At 35.7% G+C, this 13235-nt stretch overlaps 1 protein-coding gene across 1 annotated transcript; it reads right to left on the reverse strand.

The window, feature by feature from the left end:
• Window positions 1–545: 545 nt before the first annotated feature.
• On the reverse strand, window positions 546–5515 carry LOC139118236 (uncharacterized). The gene is made up of 6 exons (XM_070681516.1): window positions 4458–5515; window positions 3739–3816; window positions 3430–3519; window positions 2896–2979; window positions 2395–2553; window positions 546–1547 (listed from the first exon to the last, which is right to left on the reverse strand). The coding sequence occupies exons 1-6, from the start codon at window positions 4624–4626 to the stop codon at window positions 1078–1080; spliced, it is 1050 nt and encodes a 349-aa protein (XP_070537617.1). The 5' UTR covers window positions 4627–5515; the 3' UTR covers window positions 546–1077.
• Between the last annotated feature and the right edge of the window lie 7720 nt (window positions 5516–13235).

Raw genomic sequence — 13235 nt, forward strand, 5'->3', positions numbered from 1 at the left:
GTATACAGGTCCCTAGGGGTAACCCAACTTAGACTTGTTCAAATTGTGATGAAATATGCAAATCTGTATTTTTAAGGAATTTTTTTGTCATTTTTGGTCAAAATTTGACTTACATTGTATGTAATTCTTGTACTGTATAAACCCTATCAATTCACCCAGAAAAAAATAATTAATATGATTTTAAATAATTGAATTAATTAGGAAATCATCAAAGCCAAAATAATTTTAGTGTAGAATTATCAGAAAGTTCAACTTTTTTTGACAGTTCATAGTGAAATGCTTACCATCTTGGAGGATTAAAACATGTAAAGGCAACTTTCCTGAATCCCAACTTTGACATATTCTGAACCGTCATTTATTGTGCCCTGTATGTTATCTAAAAGAAATTGCTCAAAATAGTCAATAGAGATAGAGATAGAGATAGAGAAAGTTCTAATTTCCATTTATGGTTGACTTGGTAAGGATAAAATAAAATGACTTGGTAAGGATAAATAAAATTACTTTTTGAGGAAAAAAATAGAGTGGTCAATAAAAGAGTGGTCAAAGTGATAGGGTTTTTATGGTAAAGCTGGGCTGTATAAAGATTCCTCATGTGCTATTTATAGCAATTATGCAATCTGTGTAAACAGTGCAATGAAAGTGTAACATGATTCCTTATAATGCTTTTGATGACCTTGAACTTCTTAAGTTTCAAACCTTTGTCTCTTCAGTGTGCTTTCTCTGAGTATGTACAGTCTCAACTTATTAAACAGAACTCACAATGTTAATCAAAGATATCCACCTTCTTCATCAATACATGTGTCACAAAAGGTTATTCTCTACATAACTCAACAGAGCTCTGTCTACTGTTGAGTTGCTTGTTCTTTCAAAATCGCTGGTCAGACAGCTTTAATATTTAGTTTACTTGTCCGTAGGATGACCTTGTGAGATAATTTCATACAGTAAGGAAATACTTAATTTTGTATCCATGTCTATAGTAGCTTCAGGGACTTTGGCCCTATGTTTTTGTAAAGTGCTGGTGAAACCACCCCAAGCTGCCAATCTAACAGAGGCTGTTGCATCCGAAACTATTTTGTCTTACATGGGTAACTCGGGTTTGTCTTTTTTAACATTATACTTTATTGGTTCATCATCTATAATAGTCCCAAGTATGTTTATTTTGGCATATTCTCTCTGTGTGCTAACATCTTTTAAGTCAGTGAAGACTTTCTGTGGAGGACTATATGGAAATGATGCTAAATGTTCAGTTTTTATGGCTGACTTAAAGTTCAGACAGATTTCCTCTTCATCAAACTTTACATAGGATGGCTGCCACTTTATGTTATGTAGTGTCACAGGCTGATGTGTTTCTGCTGCATGCTGCAGTTGATGTCGATGTTTTAGTGCACTGAAAGATATGCATCTGACGTAAGTGTCCAAGGAATTTTGGATGGTGCACACTACTCGGCTGTTATCTGTACTTGATGTCAAATTGTGCACATATCCAGTTACCCTGGTCTGTTCAGGTGTCACTGGCATGGTGGTTATTCTTGTTTTACAGTGTGGACCTGAAAAAAGGGAGAAAGTTGAAATATAATAACTGAGAATCATTGCTGTGATTGTATAGTGCATAGAAAGTGATGAAATGATTACCCCTTTGAGTGCCATTGTCAATTTTTTCATCTTCCATAAAATAGTCTGCTTATTATATGCTGTAATGTGATGATGTATGTATGATCATTGTAATTTTAACCAAAATCCACAATGAGTCATGCTATACATTTGTGCTCAAAAGGGGAATAGTGTCAGTTAAAAATGAAAGAAAATATGAGAAAAAAATTGCTTCAAAATTTGGTGGGAGAATGTGACTTTGAGAGGGTTAAATTTGTATGGTAGATGGTATATTTTTATGTTGTGATTCAGAAAGTGTATCATTTTTGCACTGATGTATGCATAGAGTATATCATTGGTTATCATTTTTTTAAAGTACTACGTCAGTAGGGAATAGTTCTGAAAAGTGAAATGGAAATCACTGAACAGATGAATACATTACAACTAAATCTACTTTTGATTGACCAAAAAATCATACAGAAAGTATTGGTAAAGTGTTATACAAAAGACATGAAGGGATCTATTAGTGATAGCCATGTTTCTTTGTTTTCAACTCCAGATTACCTCATAAAGATGTTTTTTTTATTATGCTGATTCTCAGTTGTATGTCAGTACCCCAACAGGCAGTCAATTTATGCAGTGGGTGTGATGGTGATGATGATGATGATACTTATGATGATGGTGGTTGTGGTGACAATGATAGAGACAGTAGTTGTCATGACAATGATAATAGTGATGATGATTTTATGAGAATGATTGTATGATGATGATGATAGTAGTGGTGGTGGTGGTGATAATACTCACTTGTATCATTTCCTGCATTGAAGAGTCGTCTTTCACAAGGGTTACCACATGATGTGGCTGTAGTGTTACCATCTGCCCTATCATGGAACTCATCTGACAGCAGATTTCCTGTTGCAGATTTTGACGGTGGACGGGCTGTAGCACATGAGGCTTGCTCATCTAGATAGAAATGAAGTAGATACTCAAGAGTAAAATAGATGTCTATACATGTAGCGAGCAGATACTATTAGTTCACTGATTCATATTTCTTCTGTTTATTAACTGTAACGGTTTTTATTAGAAAATGTATAGTTTGAAAGAGAAATGGAATAGTGACTTTTTTGAGTTTTTGACAGGTCCTGTACAAACTCATCTACCGACTTTACACCCAGAAATCTACATATTTTGACTATGAGTTCTATATGTTTCTGTAATGGTTTCATTAGGAAATCCTTATCAACACTTCCTGACAAGTCCCTGCCACTTCATTCAATTGGAGTGCAAATTATGCTACACACATACCTATCATTAGAGGAGTGTCACATGACAAGCTAGATATAGCTTCAGAACACACATTGGAATGATGAGATGGACTTGTGTCCATAGCTGTAAGACACAAATGATGAGATTACTGCTATAATTTCAGGATAAAAGAAATTGTTGGAATTGAATGTGATAGTTTGAAGTATTTACAAAAATAGCTCAGAATATGAAAACACAGGATAATTGGGATGATCATAAATGATTAAATAATTGAATCAAAAATTGCTCTCAATGTGTAGATTACAACAAATTAACTTTGTAGAAGGTTTGAAGGTTAATGGGCTCAGGCATGTTTCATTATGGAGTGATGCATATTTAATTCAAGATTTGGTGTCTGCCAACAATGCAAAAGTAGTAATAAATTGCAGTGTTAGAATATTCCTACATGTGAATAACTGGGGTTTTTTTTTTAGAAGACTATCATATTCATATTTGTGACAAACATGAAATGGTCGTGGTAGGATATTTCTGAGGCTACAATTTGAGGTTTCATACTTGAACTTAAGAGCTTACCTGATACTTGACTTGAATCATAAGGTGTGGCATTTGTTACTTCGGCAGACATACCATTTTTAGAGGGAGTTACTTCCAAAGGTGTAAGATCTAAATGAGACATATACCGGTAATTGTACGTTTATCAGAAAACAATCAATTAATGTGTAAATGTATATGGTTGTAAGAGCTTTTATAATAGAACTATTCAGCATGTCTATCGAGATATTATTCTACAATACTTACAACTACCAGGTAAAATAGTATCGATGCCACTGTTTCTTTATGATAACTGTTACTTTTTAAAAAAACTACAAATATGGGAAATACCTGATATTTGTGATGTGTCTAGTCGTATGCCAAATGCACCCTGTGAAGTACCATCATCTGGTGAAGTCGATGTCGTTTCTATAATACGAAAGTGAGTATAATGTGATGAAAAATTGTGTGAAATTGACATTGATCTCGTAGATAATGGAGAAATGTTCCGAAAAAAATAAAAAAGGGTAAAGTGGTAAAATATTACAAAACACGAAAACTAAGAAATAGTGAAGAAGATTGAAAATTGAGAAACGTATCGTGTTTATTACTCGGACCGATACGTGCATGCGGACATTTGAAACTAAACCTCATCAAAGCACATACTGCTGTCATTGTACACGGGTGAATAGCTATTTTTAGCAATAAAATCATTGACGATGTGGGAACAAGTAATCAAACTGTACTTCTGATGCAATGTTGGAATGCATGGAGTACGATAACCAAATTGGAGTATTCAACTGATCGATTTAAACTTTATTCCAAGTCTGTACATGATATGACAGCCGTGTTTCCATAAATCCACTATAGACAAAACGTTTGTCTGATGTTGTAATAAATAATTGATGCGATACCCAGCCAGTGAAAATTTGGGAAAGTTTGCGAAAGGGCCGAAGGATGATTTTTTGATTTCTTCGTTGTTTTAAGATCATACAGCATGAGAGAAAAAGATTAATTGCGGAGAGGAAATAAACGAGAACAACTCAACGATCATAAGAATATTCACTTACCAGGCTTCTTTTTAGTTTTATTCTTTTTCTTCATCACGTTCGCCATGACCAACTTTCCTACGTCTGAGTTCGATGCTGATACGTTATTGCGCATGAGAATAAATAGTTTGGAGTTGAAAATCAAAATGAAATCAATGCTTTTGCGCAAGAATCTGAAGTCACATGACATGAAAACAAAATGTGGCCGATGGAAAATTTCTTAAATGCGGATTTTTTTGAAGTACAAGGGAGTTCTACGAAATCCTCAGAAGGTCGTAAGTTCTGAAATGACGAGTCTTATAGGAAATATTTAAATGTTGACGTTTTTTGAGATAACACTTTGGCCGGACTTTATTAAGCTTGTGGCTCCTTTTCTAAACATAAGCTGTATGAACACTCAAGTAAAAGTGAGTGACAAGGCTAATCTGTAACATGAGAACCGAGAGATTTCCGGAGAACGCGTGGGAAAATAATTCGAAGGTGTACACAACCTCACAAGCTTTTACTTCTTCCAAGTGGGGGTACGCCCTCTGTAGGCGATAAGCTTATTTTCTTTTTTTTGTTGGGTTCCTGGATTGGCAAATAGGAGAAAGTACTTTCACGGAAATGTTTTAATAAATCAATTAAATTAACTATTCATCTTTTACAATGAATAAAGTTATTTTGTTAAATTGGTGGGATACTTTTGATTGACTAATCACAGAAGAAAAGAGGATGCATTCTGAATCTTTCTACTTTACATATCTGACATAATTGAGAAAATAATAACCTGGGCATGATTATGTGTATATATTGCATGGATAGTGTTTGACCATTGCACATTAATTATTTTTGTGAGTTAAGCGTACTTAAGTGCGTCTAGCTGTTAGTTTGGTAATTATTTAATTATGGAACAGCATATGTTCATCAGACAGGTGATCGTTAAATGTGCACACTCATTTAGAATGTAAGGCTTATATAGCACGATATAGACAATTGCCATCACCTCTGATTGAGACAATCTCATATTGGCTTTTTGGGGAAGACCTTCGGCTCTCCATGTATAATTTCTTTGCAAGGTTTGATGCTTTTTGACTTTTCTTTTTGTTTTCATATTTGTCAGTGTATTTCTAAAATGTCAAGTTCAATTAAATATATAATGCAGGTAAATATTAAATGTTTATTGTCATGCCTTCACTATCAATGATAGTTCAAAATAGTGCATAGGTGAACTATGAAAAGCTCAGTATTTCTAGAAAGTATTCAGAAGGTACTGTTATTGGATATTCAGAAGAGTACTTTCAGAATGTGCTTTGGAATACAATTCAGAATAATATTCAGACACTCACTATGTGAGATAATATTCTGTATATTCTAGAACTAACAAGCTCTGCTTGTTAGTATGTATTGTCAATGTCACTGTTGGATGTTGTTGTCAAATGTCTGTGTACTAAGTGTGTGTATTCTGATTTATTTTGGCTCTTTTTTTAATTAGCAGCTGCAGTAAAGACACAGTGAATACCAGTACTGCAAAAGAAAGAAAAATATGTCAGAGATAGGTTGTCTAGCTATGATTCACTAAAATGATTTAAATTTCATATTAAATATTTTGATTTTACATTCAATGCACATTATGCATTTCCTCTGCGAACAACATTCTCCCAATAGCCACTGTAAAACTGAAATCAGATGCGATTCTTGATCAGTGTCATTATTCTAATTCAGCACAGATTGTGCAATTCTGACAGATAAATCCAATAGGAAACTAATACACCATTATCAGTTGATGTTTCAATTGCAGCTGGACTGCACAAAATTCACAATCTTTGTACAAAGTACCAACTATGTTATCATCACCACAAATATATGCATCTGAAATATCATCAGAATAATTTGCAAATTGTTCAAAAATTTTAGAACACTGCTAAACAAATATGGACTAAAGAAATAAAAAAATACACACTAAAGATGGGCTAAATTATTGAAATGAAATAACATACCAGTAATAAATATGCATATGTTGAAACAAACTGTGGACTACACTTCATTTTTCAACATTTAAACTGAAATGTTTAGCCATAATTTGAACGCCACACTATGACACAGAGGGGTAATTTTAAAATTCGTTTTACAACCGAATGAAATTCATCGACCGTCATATCTTGAACACAGAAATGCCTTGCTATATTGTGAATATTTCCGGTGGCGATAGCCCACTGTCCGTGCACCGCTGTACAATGGTCGGAAAGAAAAATGCGCCAGTTACATTTTGCAACACATGGGTTATGAACGTTGATAATTGTTGTTTATTTAGAAGTTTAAATGTCTTTACATATTCTTTGCCCCACTTCCGCACGCTCGTATTTCTCTTGATATTGCGTTTACTGAGAAAATTTACCTCATGGCCCCTATCGACATGCCGAAGGGCATGAAAACGCTTCCGCCAATCATAGCAACGATTACGTCTTACGATATCTTGTACTATGTAATGTCGAATGTATTGGAAAGCGTGCGGAAGAACGCTCAATCTGATTGGGCATAACAAACGCCATTGTGTTTAACGGCGTGGTCTGCAAGTTCTATCGAGACATTTTGGCAAGTTTCATGATATCAGTGAAAATACAAGATACAGTAATTTACTAAAGTGAAACAAGGAGGGTCATTTGTTTTCAGACTCGGTATATTAAAATGAAAATATATCCTAGTTTGAACCATGTAAACACCACATTTCGCTTACTCCGCTATGTCCGTGACGGCACAACCTTACAGGGGCCCCCGACTCGTACTCCACAAAAGTTACGATGCCCAAAAACAACCAAAAATTCTCGCAAATCGGGGTTGAACTTTCAGTTTCCACTATAAGAATCATTTCAATCGAAGTGTGGTAGAAATCAGGGGAACGGTTGTTTTTAATGCACGCCCAAGCCCTAATTGTAAAACAATGGCGTCGTCATCACGCGACTAACATTTTTCGAATGAACTCCGTGAATATTGAAAACACTATAACAGTCGATCCCTCGTAAATTTAGATACCTTTTTAAACTAGACCATAATTAGGGCCCATACTGTATACTCGATGTGTGGTGAGATGTTGCCACACGTTTTAACACGACTTATCAGTTTTAACACGACTTATCAGTGACGTGCTTTGGATAACCTTCGAGGCCGTTTCTTTCCGCACACAGCTTCTCACAATCTCACCTCTCATTCACTCACAGTTATTATCGGTACACGCAAAGTTAACACATGCTCTAAATACGGATACAAAAATAAACCTCTTACCGAATGTCGTACTGGCTCCACTGGTGTGACTGTAGATAGACGTAGCAGGAACTGAATCTCGTAGCGACACACAGAAAGTATGGCTGCTCAATGCAGTTGAAAGGCCAACGATGCTGAAGTTGGACTCAGTTTCGGATTCGGTTTCGGATTCGAATAACTGAGAATAGTTTTATATGATTTATCCTCCAGAATTGGAGATTAAAGAAACTACAGAAATGGTCTTTTCTGCTTCATATCTGGACATTTTACTTGAATTTGACTCTAATTGTCACCTTTCTACTAGGCTATATGACAAGAGAGATGATTTTAACTTTAGTATCATCAATTTTCCACACCTCATAAGTAATATTCCACTCTCACCAGCTTATGGGGTATACATTTCCCAGCCTATTCGATATGCTAGAGCATGCAGTTCATATGGTGATTTTGTAAAGAGACATGGCCATCTCTCTTACAAACTATTAAATCAAGGTTACACCAGAGCAAGACTTGTCTCTACATTCAAACGCTTTTTTGGCAGTATCGCAGCTGGTAGATAAATACAATATCTCTCTTCATCAAATGATCACTGATGGCATCGGTGACATTGGGCCTTAGTTAGTGACCACTACCTATCTGACTTATAGATTGATATATGGCGGGTGCCACATGTGGGCAGGATGCGCTTACCATTTTCGAAACACCTGACATCACTTCTTGGTCTTCTGGCCAGAGGTCCATATATCTTTCTTCATGAATATGACTTTGTTTGTGTACCGTCTATTTACTGTCTGTTCTGTGCTGTTTTGTGTCTATGTTTACAACTATTGTCTTGCGAATTCCGACCTACTGTCATTGGATTATGGAATGGTATGTTTGCGATTATTATATTTCAAGCTTATGTTATTATTTTTTTGAAGAATATAATAACTACTGATACACAAGGAGATATTTTAACTAGATGAAATTACTGCACAAATAGCATGTATTTTATCACATAAATGTAGCATGTATTTCATGACATAAATGTTTCATATATAATCATGATTTATAAAGTTTAAAAAATCAAAACACTTTAGGAACTGTAATGCATGACTACACAAGACAAAACTGCTGAAAAATCAGTCAAAAGTTACAACTTATGAGCTGTCGATCTCAATTATTGGCATTATGCAGTTCAGACTATTCAAGCTAACAGTACTACGCACAATTCAAAGAAATGCATTCGATGCTATCTTTATTACGCAACATATTAACTGATAGTTTAGTCGAGAGTTTAGTATGGTACATTCAAAATGCAATTTATGTAAAACAACATCAATCAAAACATCAAATTAATACAACATATTAACATTAAACCATGTGACACACATTGTGACATATAAAATGATTAAAGTATGTTTTTGTAAATATTGTTTTCCTTGCTCGACACTTCCTTTAAATTTTAAATTAGAGGTCCTTTGAAGCTTTCTGTAATTTCTATTTTTTAACCATTTTACTTGTGAATATATGCACACAATTTATGCCATGAAATATATGCATTGTTTTATTGTGATCTTATTTTCACTTTGTCTAGTGTGATTAGATATTATTTTAGCTGAAAAAAGGTCCAGGGAAAGTAAGGAAAATCCAGTATTCCACAGTGTAACAATTGGCTGAAAATATAAAATTTTTTCGTCTCTCGAATCCGAAACCGAATCCGAAACTGAATCCGAAACCGTGTCTAACTTCAGCATCGTGAAAGGCCTTACTGGTTCTGACCTAGATCATAAAATATGCAAATGAGCAATTAATTAATAAGCCACACCCACCAAAATCTAATCAGATCTAAGTCTCATCATGATAATACCAAATACCAAATTGCATGACATTGGAACTTAGGGTTCTTAAGTTATGAGTGGAACAAAATCTGTCTACGGACGGACGGACAGACGGACAGACGGACGGACAGACGGACACACACACAGACATTGTGGCGACAAAGGACACCTTTGGTGCTTAGCACCACGGTGTCCAAAAAAATACAAAATGTGATTGATCTTTCAATTCGGAATCAGTAATGTTGTACCGTAGACGGATGTCGAAATTCTTAGCACGAACTATATGTAAGACATTAAGAAGCGACTTCAAAAAAATTTTTACAGACCCGTGTGAGAAGGAAAAGGACGTACATAAAACGTTTCCGAGGCGCGTGGCCTCGTTGAGCTACTTGAGAGTCAAAATGATTGACAGCTTCAGTATCGATTTGTGGTATGAGAAACATTGCGTAGTCTAACACTGATGCACCTGCGTTTGAAACATTGTCAAACGCAACCGGAAGATTGACGTGTTGCGCACACATTCCTTGCTATTTATAGTATCAAGTATCCAAGACGAAGTTAATTTTCACACGGTACCGCACGTAGTCAAAGGATCGCATGAATACAGAAATAATAGCGTACGAACGATTTTATGGTAAATGAAAACTGTGTGTAACAGAAAGGAGCTGCCATTAGGATATTGGTGTGAAAGACCGTGAGCTTGGCCGAAAAATCCTTGCAAAGCATAATTTAAACCCGTCATGGGGTTGACGAACCCATGATAATCCCGGATGCGGTTTCGGATAAATACGCGACATTTTGATCGTATACACCTCCGCCGGACGCTTTCAGAAAAATGGCTTCTTACGTATTTCAGCAAAAATACCGATCAACATACTTCCCCGACATCCAGAAAGAAAATAAGTGCCGTCGCATGCGTAAATACAAATAACAGTGATATGTTAAAATTGCAAAGAGCGAGGAGCGAAAAATAAGAGAAGGAACGACACCATTACTCGGACCTTTCCGCCAATTATCAGCCACACCGCGCATGGCCGTTTTCTTGCTTTTTCAAACGTAAATTCCGCTAAAATATTACAGAGTCTATTACCCTTTTTTATCAGTATATACCTTTGGTCTGGATTTGATTTTCATCTGAAATATATTTGATACTTTTTTGAAACCAAAATAAGGTAAGACTAAAAAATATTGGAACGTACGTTGTTCCCGCGTTTTCACCTTGCGTCTCGATCGGCCGCAGAGATAGTAAACATATGTAAATCGAACTGATAAAAACGCTGTCTGAGTATTTGAAAATTTAAACTTTCAGTGATCCACGAGGATGAAAACAATCGTCCATTGTAATATAGAATAACTTTCATAATCACACAAACTTGTAATCAATAGAATTGGCCGTTAAAGCCTAAGACAAATTTTGCAAAGCGATGACCAGGACGGAGACGAGAAAATTCCATTATTTTTGTAGCGACTGTGAAACACGACGCGGGGACTTTTATTTACTTACGTATACTGTTTCCGATCAAAGAAAGCAATCGTTGTTTGAAAATCTTTGTACTCAACCGATAGCTTAAAATTCACAGCACAGATTTCATAGCAAACAAGCTGTGTTTGGAAAGTATCGGGAATAGTTACGGTCATCATTTCCGCAAAACGTCCGAGTTTTGGTACCGTCCGACTCCGAGTATTGGCGGAGACGCTGTAGGCAAAATTGACCGAACCTTTTCGCCAAAGTGAAATGGGTAGACTCGATTATTTAACTTCGTTTATGAAAGAAAATAGTCCCGACGAATACTGTGCTGTATATTTGGTACAAATTTGTTAAATTTGGCATCTTTTGGTGAGGATTTAGGGTTAAACGTGTAATTGTCCCTGTCATCATGGTCCTGGTCTGAATAACTGGCCGTTGGAAAGGAATGTATTTTTTATTACTAGACATTTGTTGAGCTGAAAAAAAATTATCGAACAGCAAACATCTCTCTTGAGATGTAGTGTGCGTTTTGTGCAATCGGTGAGTGAAGTTAGGACTAGGGGATGTGAAATTACAAAGAAAGTGTCCTTACCTGGGATTTATCGGTGGTTTTCACGGTTTCTGGTCCGTTGATTGCATAGGTAACCATGATGTGACTGTTCTGTTCTGCCTGGCAGAGTAGTGCACCAGTGCGTTCATCACTAGAGACGACTGATTTAACTGTACCGTGTTCTGATAATGACTTACTGTTGTCCTTGACGATGCCTTTGCCAAAGAAATATACCTGACTATGTTTAGTCACTCTTTTGGTTATTCTTTCTAGGACGTAAATATGAGCTATAGTGGAAGAGGAGGACGCAGAGTCACACGCACTTGACGAAGACGCCGTGATATTAGGCTGCGTTCACAAAAAACGGTTAGGGGGGGGGGGCTGGAGGAATTCAGGGGGGTGATTCGAAAATTTTTTGGGTAGTAGAGGGGGGACTTGAAAATTTTGCTCTACCTATAGGGGGGGGACTTGAAAATTTTTGTTCCCTTTGTGTTTTACATTTGCCAATTCCAAGCTTTTGTAGATAATTCAATGAAAAATGAATACATTTTTAATGTCATCAAAATGTTTTAATGTTAGAATAATTTAACAAAATTTAGAACCATTTTGTCACATTTCATGACTTTTATCTCGAAAAAATCTAAATGTGTGATTGTGTAAAAAAACAAACTTGAGCCTCGTAACAGGGCAGAAGTTGCAACTGTTAATGGTTTCTGCAATATTCCTATGCAATATAACAACTACAGTTTCTTGCTATCTCCCTACAGCATGCTCAAACATACAATATTTAGTTTGTCGACAAAGCCTGTATATATAAATATAAATATGTATTTAGTGATAATTTAATTGGAGTCCAGACTGACAGTCAGTTGTCAGTGATACAAATGCATGGTACACATAAATAGGCTGTGATAGCAAGCTGAATACTAGACATTTCAACAGGCTGTAGGGAGTAGAACTAGAACAAATTTGTAAAACTGAACAAAAATATTGCCAAAATTATCAAAGTTAATACAGCTACTGCCTACAGATAGTGTCACTATCATTAAAGCTCTGCTCCTGCAGTTTCACTGTCACTGCATACCTGATCAGTGACAGAGATAGCTCTGACTCTGATGTACATGGTAGTTGAAGAAGAATTTGGGTCAAATGATGCTCATGACAGTGAAACATAATTGTACACAAGATCAGGCCAGAGAGCAACACATGCAGAACACATAGTAATGTTTGAATTCTAGCATATAAGAATAATCAAATATTACAGAAAAAAGATAGGGTCACCATGCTTGGTTTCTAAATTTTCATATTCTTGTTATAAAATGATACAGATGTAAACTTTGAACAGTAAAGACTAAAAGTAAAAATATTTGACCAAATGGAATTATTTATTTTTTAACCAAATTTGAAATTATTACACCCAAAATTTCAGAGATTAAAACATTTATTTGGTGGAACATTTTAACCTTCCAGTATTGTCAATTTGAGTAGCATCTAATTCATAGATGTCTTGTAGTTTTGGAAAAATGTTTGGTAGGTCACTGTGCAATATGGCAATTAGCCAGAATTCACAATTTGCCTACTCTCTCATGATTGTCATTTTGTGTGCTCCTCAGCAGGAGCAATTGACCTGGCCAGAGTTGGATTAACTCAAGTTGGCTTTTAGACCAATAAATCTAAAAAATTCACTGATGCATTTAAAGAACTTGCCTTGGGAATATGAC

Source organism: Ptychodera flava, chromosome 19 (genome assembly GCF_041260155.1).
Source record: "Ptychodera flava strain L36383 chromosome 19, AS_Pfla_20210202, whole genome shotgun sequence".
Lineage (NCBI taxonomy): Eukaryota > Metazoa > Hemichordata > Enteropneusta > Ptychoderidae > Ptychodera > Ptychodera flava.